The 27141-nt window shown below is 45.8% G+C and overlaps 2 protein-coding genes across 7 annotated transcripts in view; both read right to left on the bottom strand.

The window, feature by feature from the left end:
• CLASRP (CLK4 associating serine/arginine rich protein) overlaps positions 1-7601 on the bottom strand; it is a 32856-nt gene extending 25255 nt beyond the window's left edge. For 5 of the 6 annotated variants that reach the window (XR_011600777.1, XR_011600779.1, XR_011600778.1 and 2 more), the window contains exons 1-7: positions 7572-7601; positions 5815-5913; positions 5085-5199; positions 3169-3266; positions 2897-2998; positions 1844-1923; positions 879-963 (exon numbers count right to left, since the gene is read on the bottom strand). Coding sequence is in view for 3 of the 6 variants with exons in the window: in XM_070950170.1 (XP_070806271.1) it covers positions 879-963; positions 1844-1923; positions 2897-2998; positions 3169-3266; positions 5085-5183 (464 nt within the window). In the remaining 3 variants the exon portion in view is untranslated. Of the gene's footprint in view, positions 1-878; positions 964-1843; positions 1924-2896; positions 2999-3168; positions 3267-5084; positions 5200-5814; positions 5914-7400; positions 7458-7571 lie in introns of those variants that run through there. The other variant, XM_070950172.1, reaches the window with a different exon arrangement.
• Positions 7602-12149: 4548 nt separating this feature from the next.
• RELB (RELB proto-oncogene, NF-kB subunit) lies at positions 12150-26902 on the bottom strand. The gene is made up of 9 exons (XM_070949517.1): positions 26345-26902; positions 24734-24891; positions 22928-23019; positions 21927-22058; positions 17997-18101; positions 16520-16735; positions 16193-16261; positions 14162-14239; positions 12150-13611 (listed from the first exon to the last, which is right to left on the bottom strand). The coding sequence occupies exons 1-9, from the start codon at positions 26738-26740 to the stop codon at positions 13265-13267; spliced, it is 1593 nt and encodes a 530-aa protein (XP_070805618.1). The 5' UTR covers positions 26741-26902; the 3' UTR covers positions 12150-13264.
• Positions 26903-27141: the final 239 nt, after the last annotated feature.

Raw genomic sequence — 27141 nt, 5'->3', positions numbered from 1 at the left:
TCGCCTGATTTATTTATTTCAATGATTTTTATACTGCTTTTCGGCCAGGTTTAATCCGTGGACTGGTTAAGAATACAATCGCCCCTGCCTCCCACAGCTGTCGGAATTCAAACCGGACGTGGAAAAAAATCTCTCTTGTCTTCAGGAATTCAACCCGACATTCAGTATCTGAGATCAGTTGAAGGCAACAGGGGGAAGAGTCACAACAGGTACCGATAGAAGAGAATATTTGTAGCTCAGGATTGAACAGTGGGGTCCCTGGTGCTCTCTGAGCGGGTGGTTTTCTTACAGACGTTTCATGACCCAACTAGGGAACATCATCAGTGCTGGGGGGGGAGGAGGAGGAGGAGGAGAGGTCCTTGGTGCTATTGTAGTTTGGTAGTTTTCTTGAAGATGTTTCATTAGCCAACTACCGTATTTCCCCAAAAATAAGACCCCGTCTTATATTTTTTTGAATCCTGAAATAAGCGCTTGGCCTTATTGCCATGCGCTCAAAAGTCCAATTGGGCTTATTATCAGGGGAGGTCTTATTTTGGGGGAAACAGGGTAGGTAACTTAGTGCTAGAGGGGAGTGAGAATGGGGAGGGGGGGCGCAGAGGAGGAGAAGAACTGTGGGGGTCCCTTTTGTGATTGTGGGTCCTCAGTGCTCTCTGAGCTTGATTACTTTCTTGCAGACATTTCGTGACCTGACTAGGGAACCTCATCAGTGCTAGATGTGAGAGGGATTTTGCTCTTTGTTTATAAATCCTATTCAGCACTGATGATGTTCTTTAGTTGGGTCCTGAAAGCAAGGAAGCTCAGAGAGCCCCGAGGACAATGCCACCATTCACAAAAGGGTCTGAATCACACCCAAGGTGGTCCACCTCATTGTTACTCACTTCTTTTTCTCGTCCTCATTGGGCTTCTGGAGTCCTCCGTACAGCTCGTCGATGTAGATCTGATACAGGCATTGTTCTTCTGAGACTGCGAAACAGGGATGGAGAGGAAGAATGTGAGATCCCTGCAAAACTGGCCCAATGCAGCAAAACCAGGTTGTGTTGTGGCCTGCCAGCAGCCAGCAGAGCTGGCAGCAGAGTCGGACAGTGAGAAGGTTGGAGAGGAACATGGGCCAGTCCTGGGGGCTGGGGAAAGCTCGGACGAGGGCTCTGCATTGGAGGCAAAGAGGGAGCTAGACAGCAGGGAGGCAGAGGAACAGCTGGAGCCTGTTCCCAGTGTGCGCATGCGCAGAGCTGCCAGAAGACAAGAACAACTCAGAAGGCAGGGTTGACTTGGGAGTAAAGCCGCACCTTGGAGGTGATTGGCTCCTCCCACAGGAAATAAAAGAGCAGCGAACAGGGAGTGGGCTTTTGCAGGAAACAATTCCTTCATTCCGTGACTTTGAGAGACTCTGTGCCAAGTTTTGCCTTGTACTGTGGTTGGAAAAAAGTTCCGTGGCAGCTTGCCAAAGGAGATAAGGTCTGTGCTGAGAAATATTCCTTTGAAAAACTGTTTGGACAAATCTTGCTGACTGTGATTGAACGTAATTCACAGTCGTGTAAATAAAAGAGGTTTTGCCGGGACCAATTCCTGCCTCCTGCTTGTTAGGTCAGAACAGGTTGACTTCAGGTATCATATTTCCCCCCAAAATAAGCCCGGGTCTTATGAGTTGAAGAATACCTATAATCCCTCCCTCAACCTTGCTGCCTCTAAGGCTGATTCAAGAATGAACCCTGCGAATTAAATTCATTAAAAATCTAGGTGTTGGCTTGAGGAGCAAGTTTGAGAGAAGTTCGGAGAGAAGCAGCCTCCATTCCTTAAACCTCTGTGCTCTACAGCAGGGCAAGAAAAACTGAGGAGGACTTACTGCCAGCAAAATCGTTCTGCACAAGTCCTCTGTATCTTTCATAGTTGCATTTCCTTTCGTCAGATTCCTGCTCGGGAGAGCTGGAGGCGTAAGAGGAAAAAGACCGGAATTAAAATCCTAAGTATGCAAAAAGTCAGGTGAGAAAGTCTTTGAAAAGTACACCAAGACTGGCAGAACGGATCTGCCTTGTGCTGCTCCCACCTGCACCCCAGTTCCGAAAATCACGGGCTGAAAAAACTCCCCGTGTTAATCTGAGCCTTTCCCCCAAAGACAAAAAGGCCATGTTATTTGATACCAACTGGTTTCCCACATCACATTAACATTTAGAACACATTAATAACCTAGGAGAAATTTCCTGACAGTGAGAACAATTAATCAATGGAATAACGTGGCTTCCAGAAGTTGTAAATGCTCCAACACTGGAAGTTTTTAAGAAGAGATTGGATAACCATTTGTCTGAAATGATATAATATTTCCTGCCTGAGCAGGAACTCTGTTATTCTATATTCTATTCTATTCTATTCTATTCTATTCTATTCTATTCTATTCTATTCTATTCTATTCTATTCTATTCTATTTTCTATTCCATTTTCTATTCTATTATTCTATTCTATTCTATTCTATTCTATTCTATTCTATTCTATTCTATTTCATTTTCTATTCTATTATTCTATTCTATTCTATTCTATTTTCTATTCTATTCATTTTCTATATTTCTATATTCTACTCTACTCTACTCTACTCTACTCTACTCTACTCTACTCTACTCTATTCTCTCTCCTCTTCCTATTTGCCTCTGATATGTCAGCCAAATGACTGCAATTTTTCTGCTTGGGCCTGTGGCACAAAAGCAGCCCACCGCGATTTAATTGCCCAGCCACAATTTCAAGGAATCCATCAGTCAGCTAACAAAGGAGCTTATTCCTTCCCAAAGTCTTTCAGAAGCCAAACCAAACTCTCTTTTCTCAACCTCCGATTGACGCAAGGAGCTGTACATTCCAGCATCAGAGAGTTGGAGAGCGGGGAGAGAAAAAAAAGGAACAAAGGCCTTACATTGGATTCAGCAGGGGAGGAGTATACATGGGGATGTAATCCAGGTGCGCCCGTACATCGAACCGGTCAATCATGTTGTTGGTATCTCCCTGCCAAGGCATCCTGTAAGGACATAACACCAATTAAAAAAAAAACAACCACCACTCAATGCTTATTCTTATTATGAGCTGCTGGCTGGGGAATTCTGGGAGTTGAAGTCCACACAGCTCCAAGTTGCCTAGTTTGGAAACACTGCTCTACTGTTGTTCAGGCCGAAAATGCAAACTACTCACATATTCACAGGACTTTCGGCTGCAAGAGCCACAGCAGAATCTAAGTGCACCTTGCAGGCACGTCCATGGACCTGCAAGAATTGGGCTGGATCCTTTTTCTAGAAGGAAAGAAACCCACTGGTGACTGCCCCAAGCCAACACTTGATCCAACTCCAATCTTACAGCCGACGTGTAGGATCTTTCCAGGATTTTGTCCTTACTGATATTTTATTTTTGTTGATTCCATTTGTTTGCTGGCCATCTCGCTGCATGGCAGCTTCATTCTCCTTTTGTTATTGGAAAGATTGCATTTAAGCCCCTTTTTTTCCCATTCAAAGAAATGTCCATCTGGGTTCAGTTCAAAGTGGAGAAAAAGACACTGGATTCATGGAAGTTGCTTGGAAAGAAGGTTTATTGATGAACAGGATCACATGGCTTGAGATCCTGAGCAAAAAAGGGCAGAGACGCTGAGAGTACCTGGGTTTTAGACCCTCTGTTGGGCCTTGAATTTGAGCTTGTGTTCTGGTTGGTTGTCAGACTCCCAGGGGGCCATGCAGGGGTGACTTTGTAGGTTGTCTGTGTCCCAGGCTTGGTTGAGCCTTGCTGGGTGATGATGTAATGAAGGGGCTTTGGGCAATTCCTACTATGGCTCTGCCTGAAGGAGGTAGATCTTTGTTATGTAGAATAGATTGGCCCAGGCCTTAATGGCCCATTGACAAAGGGGGGGGGGCCTGAGTTTCTGCTTCCCTTTTAGGGGAAATATTCTGTCCTTTTAATATTTCCTAAAATATCTCCTTTTCCTAGGAGAGGGTGGGGGGGGGGGGTGCTAACTTCGCACATACCCCATACACATCATATCTCTGGTTTAAGTTTTCCCTTGGTTCTTAAGTTTGTTCGATGTTTGAGGATTTTAAATGTGTGCCAAATGTTGGCCAAAGACTGTAGTAACTTTAACAAAACTAATTTCAGGATTAGTTCTTCCTTCCAGGATTTTATATACTGTATGTCTTTTCTCAGTTCTCAGTTCTCCTTCAAGATGGCAAGAGACGAACCTAAACCACCACCAGGTTTAATCAAAAGGGCCTGGCATATTCCGAATATCTGTTCCACTAGCCCTCATTTTCCATATAACTATCAGCTGCTCCCCAATAACCCACCCTAAAACCTGAGGACTGGCCGGTATAAAACACACCCACAGCTTAACCAAAAGCCAACAAAAGGAAGCTAGAAAGCGCCTTGAAGATGAACAAATGCAATTTTACAGATTAAGAATCCACAAAAGGACTCATACAACAATAAAAATGCACACAATGACAATTTCTTTAAAGATGCAGCCGAGGGAGAAGTAAATCTAATAATCACCTCCATCAAAATTGGGAGGGGAAAAAATAACTTCATAAGGGCTAGGAAGGTAAAGAGATGGGAAGCTAAGTGCCCCATTATAGTCTTATGAAGAGCTCAAAAGGTTTTGATATGGGCGGCTGTTTTGGCATATTCCCCCCAGACAGGGGACATTGCGGATGCAAATATGTTGACATCAGCAATTCTGCAACAATATTCAGTATTAGAAAATTCTGCAGGATCCCAATCTGGGTCGGTCCCCGGGACCAGAGGTTTAGTACTCCAAGCTTTCAGACTTGTGCTGGAGCCCATTTTCAGGGGACTTCTCTCTAGCAAATGTGTGTACTTTGGGCTGTTCTATGTGTGGTATTTATATGATGCCTATTGTGTGTTGTTTTTTAGTTGTGACTGACCCAGATTGGAACCTGCAAACATTATCCTGGGCCCCGGAGATTCGCTTTCGTTTGTCAGAAAATTCTGTTCGCAAGAAAAACGTAACACCTCACGCTCATTTCTTGAAGGGTATTAATTCTGAAAGAGGGAGGCGGCAGACATAAGCCATTCTCCCAAAACAAACCAAGGAGAAAGACACTCACTATCTTTTCGTAATACTCTCTCCGACGTTCCGCTCTTTTCTTGTAATCCACCATCATCCCCCGCAGCTTTCGCTCATGTTTTCGAGCTTCGTGCCACATCCTGCTTTTCTCCCAACTGTTCCACAGGGTAAGGAAAAGAAGCACGACCATGCATTAAGGGGGAGAGGGGGGAAGAGGAAAGGGAAATATAACAAAATCTAATACAGCAATTTTTTCACACTGCACCCCAGCCTCCAATAGACTCTACCAAAATATTCTTTGAAGAAATCCAGTTTGACACCCCTAATCTAGAGTTTCACCAGAACTTAAACTTTTATTTTTACAAGAAATCGAACATCTATGCAAAGATGAAATCCACCATGTGAGTTTCTATGCTGGCCTCGCTTCCTTCCAAACAGCTTCTACCGGCCCTTGAAGACAAATCAGTTCCAGAGTCTCTGGATACCTGATTTTACTGAACCATTTGGTAATGTCAAGACAGGGTAAAATGAACTGCCTTGAGCAGATTCCACGTACTGAAAGTCATATATGGCCATTCTTTCACTTGCCTTTTCTTAGAATTAGGTAGATCAATTACTCCATGTTTAAAAAAAACCCAACAATTTGAAGGTAGGTCAGATACTGCAAACTATAAAAATGAACTGAGAAATTAGGAAGCACTGCAGTCAAAGTACTTTGGATGATAAAGAAAACAAAAGACGGGTATCTGGCACGCACAACTGATACTCACTGAGGGCAGGACCTTGAGAGAAGTCAAAATGGATGCTCTTCTTTTCCCCAAGCACAGTGAATTAACGGGGTTTTTTTTTCCCTCTATGAAAGGAGCGCCCTAAATAAATAGGAAGTCAGAAAATGTAAAAACTATAATTCTTTTTTTAATCTAAATGTTAAGATAGCTCGCAATTTAGCTGAGGGACAGGCAGTTTTTCTCCCGAGGATTTCAGGCAGCCATACAAAGAGTACCACCAAATGTTATTTCAGGTATGGGAATTTTTTTTTAATAGAAAATTTATTCAAAATTACAATTGCAACTAAAACATTATGAAGGACGGTTGCAGGAATTGGGTATGGCCTGTCTAGAGAAAATAAAGATTACGGGGGACATGATAGCAGGATTCCAATATTTGAAGGGTTGCCAAGAGGAGGAGGGGGTCGATTTATTTTCCAAAGCAGCAGAAACAACGGATGGGAAACTAACCAAGGAGAGAAGCAACCTGGAATGAAGGAGAAACTTCCTAACAGGGAGGAGAATGAACCAGTGGAACAGCTTGCCACCAGATGTTGCGGTTGCTCCATCACTGGAGGTTTTTAAGAAAAGACTAGACAGCCATTTGTCTGAAATGGTATATAGGGCTTTCTGCTTGAGCAGGGGGCTGGACTAGAAGACCTCCAAGGTCCCTTCCGGCTCTATCCTGATTGATTGATTGATTGATTGATTGATTGAAAAAGGAAAAAAAGGAGACCCGACTAACGATAGGAAAACGGGAAGGACTGTTCCAGACCTAACAGGAAACACTTCTGTAACCTTTTAAGGATCCTGAGGTCCCGACCATCCCCACCCTATTGGCCTTCGGAAAAGCGGTGAAGACCTGGCTTTTTCGGCAGGCCTGGGGCCGTTGATCTCGCTCTTGTGATCTGGCGAGATCCGGCCATGAATGGCATGAATGAGTTTTTAATGTTTTTAATTTTAAAATGTTTTTTTATAATGATTTTTTTGGAATGTATTGCGAGCCGCCCTGAGTCTTCGGAGAGGGGCGGCATATAAATTGAATTAATTAAATTGAATTGAATTAAATTATTAAATTAAAACGTTTTTTATTTCATCAAGCTGGCCTGGCCTAAATCATCTCCTCTTTTAAATTTAAATTTTAAACATAAATTTTAATTATGGGGTATTTTAAAATTCAGCCTAAATGATTTAATTCGTTTTCATTTATTTTAAATTTTGTACTTCTGTGTTTTATCTTCTGGCTGTTCACCGCCCTGAATCCTTCGGGAGAAGGGCGGTATAGAAATTTAATTAAATAAATAAATAAATAAATTGAATTGAATTAATTAAATTAAATTGAATTAATTAAATTAAATTAAATTAAATCCTCTACTGCTTCTCTAATTCAGCAGTCAGAGACAACATTGCCACTCGTTTAAAAAAGAAAGGGGCGCTAGTCCTCAAGATTCTTGCAGCTCCCCCTCCCCCTTTCCGATGACAGAAGCTAAATGGGGCTCTCTGTTAACCGATCAGAACGGGGGCTTGAGGCATTTTTTTTTAGGGGAAGGGGCGGTTTATAAAAGCGGGGAATTGTACGAAACCCTCACCCGCCTATAGCCGAGAGAGACTCCCGGAGGCGACGGCCTCTCAGGCGGGCTCCCACCCCCTCCAGGCAGCTTCTCCACCCTCCCACTCCCGTCCTCCGGCTCCGAAGCCGCCTCTTCCCGGCCGTCGGTTGCCCTCGCCCCGGTGAAAGGACAGGAGGGACCCCTCCTCACCCTGCGCCAAAGTCGCAGCTCCTTTTCCCCCGGAAGCGGAAATGACTCGGAATTCTACAGAGTAAGCAACCTGGGAAGGGAAAGAAGGCGCAACAGTCGGACCTCCCCGCGGCCCTCGGATTGGTCCAAGCAGGGTCGCGTGACGGCGAGGGTGTCAGCCAATCACGGCTCGAGTTCAGCCCCCTTCGCAATCGATGGCGCAGGTTAGTTAGGCGCCAAACGGTCGGCGGCGGGGCTTTCTGCGGGTTCGGAGACGCGCAGGCGCAGAAGCCGCGTCCTCCTCCCGGTGGCGGGTTCGAATCCCGAGCGCCGCCTGTTGGAAGACGCGCGGCTGCGGCTGAATTGTGGATCTGAATTATTCGTTTGTCTGAAACCATTGTCAGGTATCCCCACCTGGTGCTTTCCTGGTGTGTTAAGTCAAGCAAGGCAAGTTTAAGAGGTGTGGACTTCAACTCCCAGAATTCCCCAGCTTGGGAAATTCCCCAGAATTCCCCATCAGAAGTTTTGTGACCTCTAAAATGTAAAATCCAACCTTGGAGCTACAGATACAAGTAGTCCTCAACTTACAGCAGTTTGTTTAGTGACCGAACTTACAATGGCACTAAAAATAAGTGACTTATGACCGTTTTTCCACACTTAACGACTGTTGCGGCCTCCCCCTGGTCACGCAATTAAAATTCGGCTGCGTGTGCACATGTGTAGTGTGTGCCAAATATGCGTGGTGTGTGCATTCATGCGCGGTGTGTAGCAAACGCATGGAAAAAGGAGGGTTGGGGGGAACAGCTGTGCCGCACAATTTAGATTCACTAGAAAGTAGGATTTCCTGTTTTCTAGCAATTTTAAATCGCGCGGCACAGCTGATCGTCGGAAATACCAGTTGGGAGGAACCAGTAGGGTTTTTTTTACTACTGGTCCGCCCAAACTGGTAGTTTCTATCACTATCGGTTTGCCCAACCCGGTGCGAATCGGTAGGATTTCACCACTGCTTTACAGGCTTAGGAAGGTTGTAAGAGTGATGGAAAATTCAGGCGTTCAGCAGGGGTGGGTTCTAAAAATTTTTACTACCGGTTCTGTGGGCATGGCTTATTTTTGTGGGCGTGGTTTGATGGTCATGTGACAATTCTTTAGGATTTAGCAGAGGTACTGGTCTACCAAGCTTTTAACTGCTTGCAGACCTGTTCCAGTCTACCCATTTGTTCTTGGAGCGCACTGGTCTACCACCACACTGCTTTTTAAAACTGATCAGCTGTAGGGCGGCCCTTTGAAGCCCCGCGGCAAGAGTTTAAACAGTTTTTTTCCTTCTAGCCGATCAGCTGGGACTCGGGAGGCAGCAAATAGATTGGAGGCGGGGCCAAATAAAAGGTAAGAATAATGCGGGGGGTGGGTGGGAGAACCCAGCTCCTGAACAAAGAGAACCGGTTCGGTGACGTCATATCGTCACCGCTACGGGCTCGGCCGAACCAGGAGGAACCCACCAATGGTGTTCGGAGACATTGACCCAGCTTTTTTTTAAAAGATGGGGAATTTCCCCCCCCCCCCTTTGCATTGCTTAGAAATATGTAATCCTCGGGCCTTTTGGTGAAACCGAATAGTTTAATTTAGTTTTATTTGATTTGATTTGACTTGATATATGCAGAACCTACTGGAAACAAATCCAGACAGATGTGGATGATTATTATGGGATATGGGATTTGAACAGTGGAAAAATAAATCCATCTGCAATCCAGGATTTCAGTCAAACTGTTTTTCCTGGTTACCTAAATGGTCAATTGTATTGACCATGTTAAAGCAAACATCTAAAAAAAAGATCGCTTCCATCGGGAAAAATAAAACACCCTGTTTTGAAAAGAGGGAAGAAAGATAGTTAAGAATACCAAAAGAATGATTGGTCGCACACAGAAGTCATCAGATAAATCTTTGTAATTTCTCCAGGTAGAAAGAATCTCAAACACACAAATTTAAACCTTTTTTAAAAAAAAAAACTACTGTTAGAGAGATTAGATTGGTGGTTCAACCCCATATGAAAACAGATTAATGGATACAAGTTAATCCTCGACTTACGACACCATTGGGACCAGAATTTTCATTTGCTGAGCAAGGTGTTTGTTAAGTGAGTCGCAGCCGATTTTACAACTTTTTTTGGCCATGGTTGTTAAGTGAAACAGTGCCGTCTTTAAATGAATCTGGCTTCCACCAGATTTGAGAGTTTCCACAAGAGTTTGCTTGTCAGAATCCGGCTGGGAAGGTTGCAAATAGCGATTCCATAACTTTGGGACAGTGCATGTATTCTTGTGAATACATGCCAATTGCCAAACGTTGAAATTTTGTTCATGTGACCTAGGGATACCTTATAAGTCAGGGGTCCCCAACCCCAGTCCATGAACTGGCACCGGGCCGCAGCATGCCAGAAACCAGGCTGCGCAAACAACGAAGTCCCATCTGCGGGATGGAGGCAGAACATGAAACCGCAACCCATCAGTTCCATGGAAAAACTTTTCTCCGTGGAACTGGTGTTGTGGCCCGCTGGCGGCCAGCGGAGCTGACAGCAGAATCGGACAGTGAGGAGGTTGGGGAGGAACCTGGGCCAGTCCTGGGGGCTGGGGAATGCTCGGATGAGATAGACAGCAGCGAGGCAAAGGAATAACTGGAGCTCGTTCCCAGTGTGCACATGCAGAGCTGCCAGAAGACAAGACCAACTCAGAAAGCAGGGTTGACTTGGGAGTAAAGCCACACCTTGGAGATGATTGGCCCCTCCCATAGGAAACAAAAGAGGAGCAAACGGGGAGCGGGCTTTTGCAGGAAACAATTCATTCATTCGGTAGTTTCAAGAGTGGAAAGTTCTGTTCATGACTCTAATAGACTCTGTGCCAAGTTTGGCCTTACTCTGCATTTGGAAACAAGTTACGTGGCAGCTTGCCAAGTGAGATAAGGTCTGTGTTGATAAATATTCCTTTAAAAAACTGTTTGGACAGGCCTTGCTGACTGTGAATGAACGTAATTCACAGTCGTGTAAATAAAAGAGGTTCTGCCAGGACCAATTCCTGCTTCCTGCTTTTTAAGGGAGCCTAGGTCAGAACAAATAGTCCCCAGTGCCCAGAAATTTGAGGGCCACTGTTATAAGTTGCTTATTTCAGTGCCGTCATAACTTTGAATGGCCACTACATGAATGGTTGTAGCTCGAGACTGCTTCTACTTTGTGTATAGGTCATGCTCCACTGATAATCGTTCGTTAGTGATGGTTCAAAATTTAAAATTTTGAGTCCTGGCAATGGGCATGTATTTATGATGGTAGCAATGTCCCTGAAACATTGAGTTATGACTTTGTAAGTCAAAACAGGTAGTCCTCAACTTACAACCATTCATACAACCGTTCAAAGTTACAATGGCACTGGAAAAAGTGACTTGTGTCCCGTTTTTCACATTTATGACGATTGCAGCCTCCCCATGGTCACGTGATCAAAAGCTCGGCAACTGGCTCATACTTACGACAGTGGCATGTGCCGAGGTCACGTAATTCCTCTTTTGCGGCCTTCCGACCAGCCAAATGAATGGGGAAACCAGATTCCCTTACAACGTCCGACAACCGCAGGGGTTCACTTAACAGCCGTGGCAAGCAAGGTGATAAAATGGGGAAAAAACTCATTTGTCTTCCTTAGCGACGGAAACTTTGGGCTCAGTTGTGTAGTCGTTAAGCCGAGGACTACCTGTACTCACAGACTTCTTGGAAGTAAGTTAAGGCACAATGGAATATTGTCTCCTGCATTTTGATGATGGTATTCGGCCCCAATTTATTGTGAGCTGAAGTCCTCCGTGTGAATACCAGGAACCACCCCTGATAACTAAGGATTGTTGTGATGGCAAGCTCTGACAGGCCCCCATATACAGATCCTAGTCACCCACTAGCTACATCTGGCCATATGTGTAGGCAAAGACATCCAGTAAAGTCACAATAATCTACATCATGGCCCCATCAGTGCGATGACATCCTGACATATAATACCACTTCCCTCCAAGAGCCCCGGTGGCGAGGATGCAGTATTGCAGGCTAAATTCGGCTGACTGCCGGCTGACTGCAGTTTGGCAGTTCGATTCTCACTGGCTCAAGATTGACTCAGCCTTCCATCCTTCCGAGGTGGGTCAAATGAGGACCTGGATTGTTGGGGGCAATGTGCTGACTCTGTAAACCGCTTAGAGAGGGCTGGAAAGCACCGAGAAGCGGTATATAAGTCTAAGGGCTATTGCTATACTGGCCGTGATGGCGCAGTGGTTAGAATGCAGCATTGCAGGCTAACTCTGCCCACTGCCAGGAGTTCGATCCTGACCGACTCAAGGTTGGACTCCAGCCTTCCGTCCTCCCACAGTCGGTAAAATGAGGACTTGGATTGTTAGGGAGGGCAGTATGCTGACTCTGTAAACCGGTTAGAGAGGGCTGTGAAGTGGTATATAAGTCTAAGTGCTATTGCTCTTCCTTTTCCCCTTCTTCCTTCCTTCCTTCTTCCCTCCCTCCCTCCCTTCAGTGGTGCACAGTGGTTAGAATGCAGCATTGCAGGCTAACTCTGCCCACTGCCAGCAGTTCGATCCTGACCGGCTCAAGGTTGACTCAGCCTTCCATCCTTCCGAGGTGGGTCAAATGAGGACCCAGATTGTTGTGGGGGCAAGAGGCTGACTCTGTAAACCGCTTAGAGAGGGCTGTAAAAGCACTGAAGCGGTATATAAGTCTTAAGTGCTATTGCTATTATACCATGTGTGCAGAGGGCAAAATCTAATAATATTCAACGACTCATCTGGATTAACTGTTCTGGGGGTGGGGAAGGGGAACCCCATTATTTGTGCATGGCTCAAAGGCACTTATATGGGGGTTTTTTTATACGTGGGTGCACACACATTTTAAGAAAGTTCAGTGATGGATACACGCATGAAAAGAGTGGCATGCATAACTGATTTCTTAGATCAAGCATCCTCCGTTGTGTTTTGACATCATGACATAAGCCCTAAAATACAGGTAGTCTTCAACTTACGACCGTATTTCATTTATGACCGTGGTAGCATCCCCAGTCACGTGATCAAAATTCAGACACTTGGCGACTGACTCGTATTTATGACGGATGCAATGTCTCGGGGTTACGTGATCCCCTTTTGCGACATTCTGACAAGCCAAGTCAAGGGGGAGGCCAGATTCACTTAACCACCGTGTGACTACCTTAACAACCGCAGGGATTCGCTTAACGACGGTGGCCAGAAAGATTGTAAAATGGGGCAACAGTCAACGTCTCCCTTCGCCACAGAAATTTGGGGGCTCCATTGTGGTCGTAAGTCGAGGACTACCCGTGTTATTTTTCAACCTAGGTTCGTGCATCACACTAAGCGAAACGCAAGGGAACCATCCTGCAGCTTTGCTGGAATTTGAAAATCCGTCCAGTTCTCGCTACTCGGAGTTTACGCGCTGTGAGAATCAAGGAAGAGAAAAACAGGAAGCGCATGCAGAGAGTCCTTCCCGCCCAAGGATGCAACTTCTCTTCCATTATTCCATGATAAGCGCGATCTTTTCCCTTCCGTGTTTTTTCCCGTCTTCTTCTCACACAGAGGGCCATCCTGCAGAGATCCCTCCCAGCTTTTTCCTCCTTCGGTGATCAGCAAGAAAATAAATCTTTTGTTGGCTTCTCCCAAAATGGAGAGTCTACACAGCCCTTCCGTCACAGATCTGCGGGCTTCTTCATTTCTAGATCTTCTTCGTCCTCTTTGTACTGACTGGGAAACATGCTGCTTCCCACCAAGGTCGCCACACCTTCAGGCTCAGAGTCCCCGGGCAGCGACAGAGGGACGGTGATGCCCGAATGGACCGAATAAGCATCGAGCAAGAATTCCTGTTCTGCTCTCTCTGCGTAGTTCGTAGCAGAAGGCAGGACCACGTCGCTCAAGCTGGGGCCGCCGTAAGGTGAAAATCCGGGAAACCGACCAAATTCCTCAAAGAGATCCGGCAGCGTGATACGTTCCATGCTGGGTAGGAAACCCCGGTCTTCCGGAGACAGCAGGGAGAAGTCTGGAAAACAAAACAAAATTTGTGAGTAGGATTCGGGGTTTAGCGAGCCCAGGGATCGCTTAGCTATTCCAGTTTGGCTCCCTTTGTAATAGCGCTGCAACAGTACAGGTAATCCTCGACTTACGACCACAATTGAGGCCCTCACCCACTTTTTGTTGCTACGGTAGACCATGGTTAAGTGAGTTTTGCCTGGTTTTATGACCTTCCCCGCCACAGTTGCGAAGCGAGTCGCTGCCCTTGTTCAGTTAGTAACCCAACCCACCCAACTCACAGGGTGATAATTGTTGTATATCTCGTTTTTTCTATGTGTTTCACTTTTCTTCTTTATACCGTAACTGCTATTCTAATAGCAAATCCTTCGTAAAAGTTATTGCATTACAGTGTTGATTAAATTATCTTTCCATTGATATATGATTTTATGGTACTACTCCCCCCAAAAGTGGTGTTATTAGCTAGTTTTAGAAAATATACTTTTCCCAAAAAGTTTCCACAATTTTGGCCACTCCTGTAGTGTGGGGCTGAGCAAGGGACGGGGAGATCACACACTGACCTGCTGAAGGAGTCAAGTTGAAGTGATCCAGATAGTCAGGCTTCTTCTTCTTCCTTTTTGCTTCAATCCCATGAGGATCTGGAGAAGTAAACAGGGCATTAATATCTGGCCACCAGGGTCAGATTTTCCCAGATATGCCCCAAGCCTGCCAACTCAGTTCTAGGAACAACTTTATGGCAAGAACAAACATTCCTGAGGGTACCCAAGAACAAAACCGAATTAAAAGATGGAGGAAGGAGACCATCAAGCTAGGAATAACACTAAACGAGGATCTGTGTCAGCATTGCAAGAAATACAGCCATTTCAAAGCAGAACTCCGAGGCAGGTTGATTCCTCAAAGAACAGGTTTATTTGGAAATACCATCTTGGCCCAACCTGGTGGAAAGCCAGTTCTGAATATTCCCGCGCTTTCCACAACCTTAAAAGAAAAAGTTTCCGCTCTTCTCATAACAATAAATCACATTGTCCAATCTGGATATTAGCTGGTTGCCTGGTTACATCTCTCTCCTCCTCCTCTGGCTAGCCAGCTGTTCGAATGTCTCTGACTCACCAGAGAGCTATTCTGTTTTGTCTACCAAGCCCCCTTTATCACTACCCCCCTTCAGTTCCATGCTGTGTCAGCCTGAAGCCCTGAGAAAAGCAACGGCCAATCCAAGTTGGCTTCGGGCCTGACATCCTGGCTGAAGGATCCAATCTCCTTTATACTACTTGGAAGACCCTGAATAGGTTGAGGGTTGGAGTGTCTTAAGCATGAGACTAATATGCTCGAGTGCAGGTTTTTAGAGGATAACAACAGGCTGTGTGAATGCAGAGAGACTCACAGCCCAGCCTATCTGCTGATACGTTGGCTACTGCCAGAAATGACTTATTTTTGGCCAACGACAAAGCCAAGAAGGTGGCTTCATTTTGGCAATCTAAAGTTGGATCTGGATACCGAAGAAGAAGAAGAAAATAAGAGCAGGTTATCCTTTGTTCAAGCACCGGAGAAATCGAGCAATTCAGGCAGTTCAAGTGAGTGTAAAGATTTATTGCAAGCTTAAGCTCTCTACTACAAGAATCTGGCCAACTGGCAGTTAAAAAAACCGAGGAGATAAGAGAGGCATTCAAGGTGGGCTGGACTTAGATTTCTTGCGGGCTCGCAGGGACTCGTGACTGATGACATCTTTGACCCCTCTCTCGGGCTGAGCCTGATCAACTCCTACCCTCAAAACGACACTATAGAGCACTGCACACCAAGACAACTAGACACAAGGACAGTTTTTTCCCGAAACGCCATCACTCTGCTAAACAAATAATTCCCTCAACACTGTCAAACTATTCACTAAGTCTGCATTACTATTCATCTTCTCATCGTTCCTATCACCCATCTCCTCCCACTTATGACTGCATGACTGCAATTTTGTTGCTTGTATCCTTAAGATTTATATTGATTATTTCCTAGTATGATTCGATTGCTTATTTGTACCCTATGACTATCATTAAGTGTTGTACCTTATGATTCTTGATGAATGTTTCATTGTTATATACACTGAGAGCATATGCACCTAAGACAAATTCCTTGTGTGTCCAATCACACTTGGCCAATAAAGAATTCTATTCTATTCTATTCTATTCTATTCTATTCTATTCTATTCTATTCTATTCTATTCTATTCTATTCTATTCTATTCTACTCTACTCTACTCTACTCTACTCTACTCTGTTCTTTATTATTACTCTACTCTACTGTACTCTAATTCTATTCTATTCTATTCTATTCTATTCTATTCTATTCTATTCTACTCTACTCTACTCTACTCTACTCTGTTCTTTATTATTACTCTACTCTACTCTACTGTACTCTAATTCTATTCTATTCTATTCTATTCTATTCTATTCTATTCTATTTATTCTATTCTATCCTATCCTATCCTATCCTATCCTATCCATCCCATCCCATCCCATCCCATTCTATTCATCTCCTATAATCCCGCTTCTACCGGCACAATATTGCACTGCTTTTACCCCCCCTCCCCCCCCCAAGGATACACACCTGGACCAGAAAGTTCTTCCAGGACATCAGGCATACCTTGCTTCCGTTTTTTGTTGATCCGGTATGTATCTGTGTAAAGAAAGAGCTATTCATTTATTCTGAGATGCCTTACTCAGGTGTTCTGCCCCAGCTACGGACCCCAAAGAACGCAGCACGCACAAAGTCCATTCAAACCTTAGTTTACTGAATAAACCAGTCTTTTACAACAACGGCTGTTAATTAATTGCATTAACAGCTGCCAAGGATCCAAAGAATAATAACTGAAAGCTTACAAACAGTCCCTAAACGAATGGCGGTAAGAGACAGCTTCTCCGATTCCTGCCTCACCTGTGTCTTTGGGCAGGTAGGTGAACGGGAACGGTTCGCTGGAAACGCTGTCCGTCAAGCGGCGCAGGTACACCTCCACTTCCACGGGCTCCAGGATGTCCAGGTGTTGGTAAGGGGGGGTCTTGAAGACAATGGCAATCTGCCGATGGACGTCCGCTTGGGAAAAATCAGCTCTGCCCTCCCAAGCGTCTTTGCGGAAAACGACAGAGATGTCTTCTGCCAAGTAAAGATGGAGAAGCAACGATTAGGATGGCTTGGTGGGAATCAAATTCAAGGAATCTAAATTCTCCGGCACTTCTTTGGCTGCTGTGTGAACCAAGTTTCTCACGATTAACAACTTGAAGACGGGTCTATAACAATTCGCCACGGCCGACTCATCACAAGACAACTCGATGCGGGACAAGAGTTACTTACACTAATGTCAAAGCAATAATGGAATGGATTATTTACATATAATTATTTATATAATGGATTATTTATATTATTTATAATAATGGCATGGGGCTGCCACAAACAAGAGGGAGCAAAGCTATTCTCCAAAGCGCCCAAGGGCAGGACAAGAAGCAATGGGTGGAAACTAATCAAGGAAGAAGCAACTTAAAACTAAGGAGAAATTTCCTGACAGTTAAGAACAATTAATCTTTTTAATTAAACTTGCCTCCAGAAATTGTGAATGCTCCAACACTGGAAGTTTTTAAGAAGATGTTGGATACCCATTTGTCTGAAGTGGTGTAGGGTTTCTTCCTAAGCAAGAGATTGGACTAGAAGACCTCTAAGGTCCCTTCCAACTCTGTTATTTTATTATTATTTACTTTATTCATTAAACATGAAACTCAGTCAACTGAATATTCGAAAATGCATCACAAATACCATTGACTGGTGCTAATGGTTGATAAAGGTTGCTGCCAGCGTCCTAGGTATCAACCAAGTACCTTCTTAAGATGTACAATGTTCCAAGTAGCACACCTGCCTTTGCTCCTCTTTTAAGCCTTATGGGAGGGGCCAATCATCTCCTGGCCTTACTCCCAAGTCGTCCCTTTTGTTTTGACTGTTCGTGCCTTCTGGCAGCTCTTCTCATACATGCACTAGGAACAGGCTCCTCCTGTTCCTCTGCCTCTCTGATGTCCAACTCTGGAGGCTCCAGAGTCTGTGCCTCACTCCCAGATGGCCCTGGTCCCATCTCTGCCTCCGACACAGAGCCCTCATCCGGGCCTTCCCCAGACTCCAAGACTAGCCCATGTTCCTCCCCAGCCTCCTCACTGTCCGACTCCGCTGCCAGCTCCGCAGGCTGCTGGCGGACCACAACAAATACTCACTTAACAACTGTCTTGCTTTTGGGTGCAAATGTGGTCATAAGTCGAGGACTATCTGCACTTGTTGTTCCGAGCCTAAAACTATAGAGGCGACCTAATTTGATCAAATTAGTAGAAGTGGGGGGTATATAAGACTCCGGGTGTTCCCCATTCCCCTCAAGTACCTTTCTGGACTTTGTCACACAGCAGATAAAATTCTTCGCCACCAGTGCAGCTTCCATGTTCTTTGTTCATCCGGTAGATTTTGAGCTCGGACGTGTTTGTGGATTCTGTGCAGAGAGAAAGTGAAGGAATTAAAAAAAAAAAAAATTCCCACTTTGTAAACGAAGGCAAATAAACCTATCCCAGGATCATGTTGCAGGATCCAATCTGAGTCAGTCATAGGGACCAGAGCAGGGGTGGGTTCTAAATTTTTTTAATACTGGTTATGTGGGTGTGGCTTATTTTGTGGGTGTGGCTTGATGGTCATGTGACAATTATTTAGGATTTAGTAGAGGTACTGGTCTACCGGGCTTTTAACTGCTTGCAGAGCTGTACCGGTCTACCCATTTATTTTTGGAGGCACCGGTCTACTCACTTGTTTTTGGAGGCACCGGTCTACCACCAAACTGCCTTTTACCACTGATCAGCTGTAGGGCGGCTCTTTGAAGCCCCACGGCAAGAGTTTAAACAGTTGTTTTGTTTTGTTTTTGCTTTAATTTATATGCCGCCCTTCTCCGGAGACTCAGGGCGGCTTACAATGCATTAAGCAATAGCCTTCATACTTTTATATATTTATACACAGTCAGCTTATTGCCCCCACAATCTGGGTCCTCATTTTGCCTACCTTAGAAAGGATGGAAGGCTGAGTCGACCTTGAGCCTGGCGAGATTCGAACTTGCAGTTTATTGCAAGCAGCAGTTCTTAATAACAGTGCTTAGTCCACTGTACTAGAGGATCTTCTCCTTCTCCTTATAGCCCATCAGCTGGGACTCAGGAGGCAGCAATAGATTGGGGGTGGGGCCAAATAAAAGGTAAGAATAACAGGAGTGGGGGGGCCAGGTGGGGGGCAGAACTGCTTCGGTGATGTCATATCATCACAGCTACCGGCTCGGTGGAATGGGGCCGAACCGGGAGGAACCCACCACTGGACCAGGAATTTAGTCTTCCGATTTTTCGGAATCGTGCTGGAGCCCATCCTCAGGGAACCTCTATGGCAGTGATGGCGAATCTTTTCGGCACTTGAATGCCCAAACCAAAACATGTGTATATGCGCGTGCCGAAGGACTGGAAACCTGAAGACCAGCTGGCCTATTTTGGGGGCCGTTTTCAGGCCATTTTGGGGGCAGGTTTCAGGACGTTTTTGGGGCTGTTCTTCAGGCCGCTTGCTGGGCTGTTTTTCCAGCCATTTTTGGCCCAAAAAACATGCCAGAAAATGGCCCCCAAACCAGCCTGTTTTTGGCCGTTTTCCAGGCCGTTTTCTTGGGCCGACTTCAGGCCATTTTCCGCTGCTCTGGCACCCGCGATGACCAGCTGGCAGGTGCGCATGTGCACGCTGGAAGCCAGAAGAGCAGCTGGCAATGGCGCGCATGCCCACAGAGAGACCTCTGCCTGCCACCTCTGGCACACGTGCCATCACAGATCTATGGAGATTCTCAGTCATCCAGATGTTTCAAAGGTGCTTTTTGAAAAGGCAACTGGACCATGTTTCTTTTTCCTTTGAAGGAGAAGAAGACATTTTGCTTCTCATCCAAGAAGCTTCCTCAGTTCTGGCTGGCTGATGTCAGAACTAATCCTTCCGTCCCAGCCGCTTCCATCCATCCAGAACTGAGGAAGCTTCTTGGATGAGAAGCGAAATGTCTTCTTTTTCCTCAAAGGAAAAAAAAAAAAATACAGTCCGGTTGCCTTTTCAAAAAGCCCCCTTGGAATATCCTCAGGGAACCCCTCTCTCTTTGAGAGCTGCATCCAATGAAATTTCATTTTAATGTGTGCCGATAAGCGTACATTCAAACTGACAATAAAGTTAAAGTTATTCTAGTTAGTTATTTGTTATTCTTCATGCTCCAGTCTGGAAAGAGAGAAGTTCCCTGATATTGGTTCCAGCATGTGCCCCAAAAGTTTGGGGCTGATGAGTGTTGTGGCCTGCCAGCGGCCAGCAGGGCTGGCAGCAGATTCGGACAGTGAGGAGGTTGGGGAGGAACATGGGCCAGTCCTGGAGTCTGGAGAAGGCTCCGAGGACGGCTCTGCGTCGGAGGCAGAGAGGGGGCCAGGGCCATCTGACAGTTGTCAGCTGCCTTCAGAGTCAGACATCAGTGAGGCAGACAAACAGCTGGGGCCTGTTCCCAGTATGCGCATGCGCAGAGCTGCCAGGAGAAGGGAACAGCTAAAGAACAAGGGTCAACTCAGGAGTAAAGCCACAGGTGGACGATGAATTTGCCCCTCCCAGAGGGAATAAAGAGGAGCGCAAGGGGAGTGGAGTTTGCAGGAGGTAATTAGTTCGCTTAATTGGTTCATGACTCTCCAAGACTTCTTGCCAAGTTTTGAAGATATCAGCCTGGCAGCTCTCCAAGCCAGATAAAGTTTGTGACTGTAAATTCTCCCCTGAAAGACTTTGCTGGATGTGAATGAGAGGAATTCACAGTAACTTAATAAAAAGGGGTTTTTGTCGGGATAGGGAGTCTGCTTCGTGCTCTTGGGAAGCCTCGGTCAGAACAATGAGAGACTGAGATTGGATCCAGCAGTAGATATCTTGTTGCTTGTCAACTGCCCCCTCTTCCTCCATCTTTCTACACACATACACACACACACACACACACACACACACACACACACAGAGGTTCTATGTCAGGGAAATGCTGGTTTGCAGAGAACACTGCCGAGATTTCAGTACATACCCCAAACATACCCGGGGGAACAAAACCTATTCTAATGTCTAGGGTCATTTCATGGAGGGACAGGGGAGAGGACAACAGCAGAATAAACTAAAAAATAAAATCCCACCACAATTGTGTGACTGACGATGCACAAAGTTTCTTTTTTATTGACCACCGGATAACAAATACAAGACCAACCTTGGCAGTTTTTTTTTTCTTTTCATAACACATTTTTCACTAGAAAGAAAAAAGCTATTTTCACAGTCTGCACTTCTGTTTTCTATTTTCCGTTTCAAAACCAAATCACTAAAAACAGCCCTTTCTTAGACCACCATTTCCTGACGGAGTGTTTTTTTTAGGGTACATACAACTCTGAAAAAAATATATTAGAACTCCCCCAAAACAATAAATAAGGGCACTGCAAACAGCATTGCCTTCCTAACTTCTGGCGACTTCAGAAATTATTTAATAACTTGCCCATAGTTTTTTCCTTCCTTCCTTCCTTTCCTTCCACCCTCCTTCCCTCCCTTCCTCCTTTCTTTCCTTGCTTTCTTCCTCCCTCTCTCCCTGTCTCCCTTTCCTTACTTCCTCTATCCCTTCCTTCCTTTTCTTCCTTCCCTCCCTTCCACCCTCCTTCCCTCCCTTCCTCCTTTCTTTCCTTGCTTCCTTCCTCCCTCTCTCCCTGTCTCCCTTTCCTTACTTCCTCTATCCCTTCCTTCCTTTTCTTCCTTCCCTCCCTTCCACCCTCCTTCCCTCCCTTCCTCCTTTCTTTCCTTGCTTCCTTCCTTCCTCTCTCCCTGCCTCCCTTTCCTTACTTCCTCTATCCCTTCCTTCCTTCCTTTTCTTCCTTCCTTCCTTCCCTTCCACCCTCCTTCCCTCCTTTCTTTCCTTGCTTCCTTCCTCCCTCTCTCCCTGCCTCCCTTTCTTTCCTCCCTCTATCCCTCCCTCCATCCCTTCCTTCCTTCCTTTCCTTCCACCCTCCCTCCCTCCTTTCTTTCCTTGCTTCCTTCCTCCCCCTCTCCCTGCCTCCCTTTCCTTACTCCCTCTATCCCTTCCTCCATCCCTTCCTTCCTTCTCCTCCTCCCTTTCTCCTCCCATCCTCCTTTCCTTCCTCCCTCCCTGCCTTCTCCCTCCCTCCTTCCTTCCTCCCTCCCTCCCTTCCTCCCTCCCTTCCCTTCTTCCCTCCCTTTCCCCAGCTTGAAATAACTCTCGGCCTCTCCCCTCTCTTTAAACTCTACCTACTTTTGTCAAAGATGGGTTCCGAGAGGACGGGGCTCAGATGCCACGTTTTCCCCATAGAATCCTGATAAGAGGCCTGGAAACAGATCCGCACCACATTCATGTCAACCTCTTGGTGATTCTTCAGGGAACCAGCTACACCGATAGAGCAAGAGAGGACAGGTGAACCAATCAAAGTATATACAGCAGAATAGTAATACGTACTATACATATAGGAAGAAAAAAAAAAAAACAGCCCCCAGGACGGTGGTTTTTAACCTGGGATTCATTCAGCACATCCTGGGGGAAATCGAGAAATTTGTTATTGCTTGGAAGTTAAGGATCCAGCTTGGAACTCCTTGTTAAACGGTCACAAAAGGAGATCACATCAGGTCATAACTTAGAACAGAGGCTAAGCGATCAGTCATAAGTTGAGGATTCCGTGTATCAGAAACCAACTTCATTGCTTTCTCCAACCTGGATTTACAAGACTTATATTGGGGCAGGGAAGGGAAGAGAATGTGATATGGGATGGAATGGAATTCAGAATTCAGAATTCAGAATTCAGAATTCAGAATAGAATAGAATAGAATAGAAAAGAATAGGAATAAAACAATAATAATATACTGCTCAAAAAAATAAAGGGATCACAAGCAGAAGACATCTGAGATCTGAATGAATGAAATAGCCTTATTAAATACTTTGTTCTTTACATACAGTTGTTTATACACTGCTCAAACAACAAAAGGTAACACAAAACTACTGTATGTAACGAACAAAGTATTTAATAAGGTATTTCATTCATTCAGATCTCAGATGTCTTCTGCTTGTGTTCCCTTTATTTTTTTGAGCAGTGTAGAATAGAATAGGAATAAAAATAATAAGAATAGGATAGAATATAATTCTATTGTCACTTTAAATGTACGCTAATCAGCATACATTAAAATGAAATTTCGCTGCATTCAACTCTCAAAGCAACTGTTGTGCATACACCCAAACACACACGCAAGCGAGTTTCTTCTCACCTTTGAAAGGGTCAATTCCCAGTTGTAGCTTCTTCTCTATGGATTCTTCTATGTCCTTCTTCTTCACACACTGGATCCCCAGGTTGTTAAAGCTATCAAGCAGAGGACAGTTTGGGGTTCAAACAACAGAAAGCCCACGACGAAAGGAAAGCAACTTACACGATGCTTTTACAGGTAGTCCTCGGTTTCTGACCACTATGGAACCCCAAAACGTCCATCGCTAGGCGAGACTGGCAAGCGAGTCTTGCTCCATTTTACGACCTTCCCCGCCACAGTTGCGAAGTGAGTCGCTGCCCTTGTTCAGTTAGTAACCTGGTTGTAAAGTGAATCCGGCTTCCCCACTGACTGGGCTTGTCGGAAGGTCACAAAACGGGATCAAATGATCCTGGGACACTGCAACAGGCATAAGTACATGCCAGTTACCAAGCCTCTGAATTTTGATCATGTGATCGCAAGGATGCTGCAACGGTCATCAGTCTGAAAAAATGGTCATAAATCACATTTCTCAGTGCCGTTGTAACTTCGAACAGTCCCTGAACGAAGGGGTTGTAAATTGAGGACTGGATCGCAGGATCCTGGGACACTGCAACCCTCAAGCGCCTGAATTTTGACCACGGGGACGCCACAACCGTGGCTAATGTAAAAACCGATCCTCAGTCATTTCTTGCGGGCCCTTGCACCTTCAAAGGGTCACTAAAAAAAAGGCCATAAGTCGAGGACTACCTGTAAATTACCACATGGCAAACCTTTGGAAGTGTTAACCATTTGACGGTTAGGAAGGTTTTTTTTTTTAATTCAGTTCCTACCACTCTGTGGCTTCAGACAGTAATTGAGAGATGTCGTAATTCGATTGTTCTGACCCAGCACGACAAACTCTTTGAAGTTAACTCAAAGATTCCTGTATTAGGAGCACCAGCAGCCCCGGCAAAAAGTTTCTCTCTCACCACAGGCTAACAAGTCCGTCTGGCAGAGAGATGAATAGTTATCTGCCACCTCTATTCATTTCAGTCCCCTGCCTTTTATCCCCAGAGCTAGGGAGGGATTTCACTTGCAGCAGTGGCTCTTCTGTCCCAAGGACCGGCCCATAGATTTCCACTGCTCTCCTCTCCTCTGCCTTTTGCGCATCCGCGCGTCAGCCACTGGACCCATCTGTTCCTCCTCTTCCTCATCAGCCACCTCCAGACCTGGCGGCCATTGACTCTCCATCTGGGGGCTGACAGATGGCCCAGGCTCCACCTCTTATCTTTCTCTCTCTGCCAGCTCAATTCCTTCTTCCCCCTCGGACCTCTCAGGTTGCCTTGATGCTGACCCTGACTTCCACACCTCCTCCTCCTCCTCCTCCTCCTCCTCCTCTGATTCTAGTGCTGGAGGGGCCAGCAGCTGACAGGCCACAACATCAAACTTGATGGTGTGCAGGCCTCCAAATCATCACCATTTCAACACCCCAAACCGTCCGCCCCAGAGTGTCAACTTGCAAAGCTTTCCAGTTGCCATGAGCAGGAGGGAGGGAGAACTGAAATGCATTCCATACATTCTTTCTGACAGCAATCAGAAGGAGGGTGTTAGGTTTCACAGCCAGCCAAAGCGGTTAATTGGAGAATGTGATTTATGACATGGCCAGAGAGGAGGGGAGAGACAGGGTCATAGGGGAACGTAAATCTACGTAGGATTAGTCCTAACTACATCCGAGTATTGCCGGAATGTTGCTCCTAATAAATGAATATATTTCCTTTGAAGTTTGGATCGTGGCTCATGAATTAATTAGGGCATCTTTCGGAAACTTGACACAGAGACCGAGCGATATACCTATGCCTGGCATTGATTCGCGGCTTCAGCATCACTTCACAGAGCCCGTTGCTGCAGTCCTTCCCTACCAGGCTGTGAGGATGGATCCGATAAGGCCAGTCCTTCCACACCAAGCAAGCTGTCACTTTGACTTCCGGAATCCCCTCAAAGTTCTGCAGCTGGAGAAACAACCAGGTTTCAGATGCCAAATATTCCCCCCCCCCCCAAAAAAAAGAAACATTGGGTATGTCTAGTTTGATGAAAAGAAGGATTAGGGGAGACAGGATAGCAGGGTTCCAATAAGGAGCCTCGGTGGCGCAGCGGACTAAAGCGCTGTTAAGTAACACCAGCTGCCTGCAATTACTGCAAGTTCAAGTCTCACCAGGCTCAAGGTTGACTCAGCCTTCCATCCTTTCTAAGGGAGGTAAAATGAGGACCCGGATTGTGGGGGCAATAAGCTGACTTTGTATAAAAAAAGAACACCGCTTAGGGGGGGACGAAAGCCCTACTAAACAGGTATATACAAAAGTATGAAGGCTATTGCTTAACGCATTGTAAGCCGCCCTGAGTCTCCGGAAAAGGGCGGCATATAAATCGAACCAATCAATCTCAGAGGTTGCCCCAAAGAAGAGGGAGTCAAACTATTCTTCGAAGCACCTGAAGGCAGGACGAGAAGCAACGGATGGAAACTAATCAAGGAGAGAAGCAACCTGGAATTCAGGAGAAATTTCCTGACAGTTGGGACAATCAGTGGGACAACTTGCCTCCAGAAGTTGTAAATGGAGCAACCCTGGAAGTTTTTAAGAAGAGATTGGATAACCATTTGTCTGAAATGGTAGGGTTTCCTACCTGAGCAGGGGGTTGGACCTCCAAGGTCCCTTCCAACTCTGTTATTCCATTCCGTATGTGTTGTGTTGTGTTCTATTCTACTCTATTCTACTTTATCTTTATCAACCGTTTCTCCTTTGGGGAGTAGAGGCAGTCGTCGACTTACAACCGTCCATTCAGCGACTGTTCGAAGTTAGAACAGCACTGAAAAAAAAGTCGCTCCTGGTTTTCGCACTTATGACCGTTGCAGCTTCCCCACAGTCACGTGATCAAAATTCAGGGACTTGGCAACTGGCATGTACTTATGACAGTTGTAGGGTCCCGAGGTCGTGGGATCAGCATTCATTACCTTCCTAGCCAGCTTCCAACAAGCAAAATGGGGGGGGGGCAGATTTGCTTAACGACTCTGTGATAGACTTAACAGCTGCAGGGATTCGCTGAACCAAAAACAGCTCATAAAATGAGGCAAAACTTACTTATCAATTGCCTTGCTTAGCCAGAGAAATGTTGGGCTCCGTTGCAGTCGTAAGTCGAGGACTACCTGTACCGCCAAATCTTTCCATCTCTGCGTACAATAATCTCACGGCGGTTATAGTTTATAAAATCAGCGTTTTATGGGGTTTTTTTTTTTTCTCTTTTATCTATCAGTCCCAAGAGAAAAAGTCAACTTGTGATCCATCTTATTCCAACACCTGGAAAGCACACCTGGATTGAAGCCCTGTCCTGGCGTCTCTGTTCCAAGCCCCTCCCCCTGTGGGTGGGGCTTACCCTTTAACTCCACCTCCCCTGCCCACACCCGCTCACCTCAATGGTGGGCAATGTTTTGTTGGTCTCGCTGCTCCCTTCTCCCAAAATGCTCCCGGCTGACCGCCCTTCGCACTGATACCGGAAGCGCATCCCTCGTTGTTTAGGCTGTTCTATAATCACCAGCTCCGGAGGGTCCCGCATGGCATCGTCCAGCGGCTCTGGGGCCACCGTGGAGCACCCCGAAGAGCCAGGCGCTGTCCAAGGAGCATCCAAATCCCGGCTGAGGGGCAGCAGGCCTCTCGGGACCAGCTGGCACCGCAAGGACAAATTATTGAGGTTCTGGGACAACTGTTGGGGGAAGGAATCCTGGGGTGAACCCGGGACAGGGGCCCCCGAGACCCCGTAAGTCTCCAGCCCGTTCTGCAAGAGGCTCATCCTTTCAACTCTCTGCATCTCCCCCAGCGGAGTGAAGTCGGTGCTTCTGGGAATCAACTTGGGGGCCCCATTCAACGACGCCCGGGCGGATCCTGGGTCCTCCCCAAAACCGTCTTCTTTAATCAGCTCATCGATGATTGCTAGAAAACGAAGAAGAGAAAGCCCAGAGGTTGCAACCAACTCATTCGTCTAAGTTCTGCTTTGTTGGCTAAGCTGCAATTAGCCGACTCCCCCTAAATCATGGCTTGTGTTGTGGCCCACCAGCAGCCAGCAAATCTGGCAGCAAATTCAGACAGTGAGGAGGTTGGGGCCGGTCCTGAAGTGTGGGGGGAAGGCTCTGATGATGTATATAAAGAGAAAATGTATAAATATGTTAGGAAATGATTTTACCTAACTTCTTGGTTTGGCAATATATCAAC

Source organism: Pituophis catenifer, unplaced genomic scaffold (assembly GCF_029215685.1).
Source record: "Pituophis catenifer annectens isolate HBS135680 unplaced genomic scaffold, rPitCat1.0.hap2 SCAF_9, whole genome shotgun sequence".
NCBI classification, from domain to species: domain Eukaryota; kingdom Metazoa; phylum Chordata; class Lepidosauria; order Squamata; family Colubridae; genus Pituophis; species Pituophis catenifer.
Note: the sequence above shows the minus strand (reverse complement) of the source record. Positions and strands in the feature narration are given on the sequence as shown.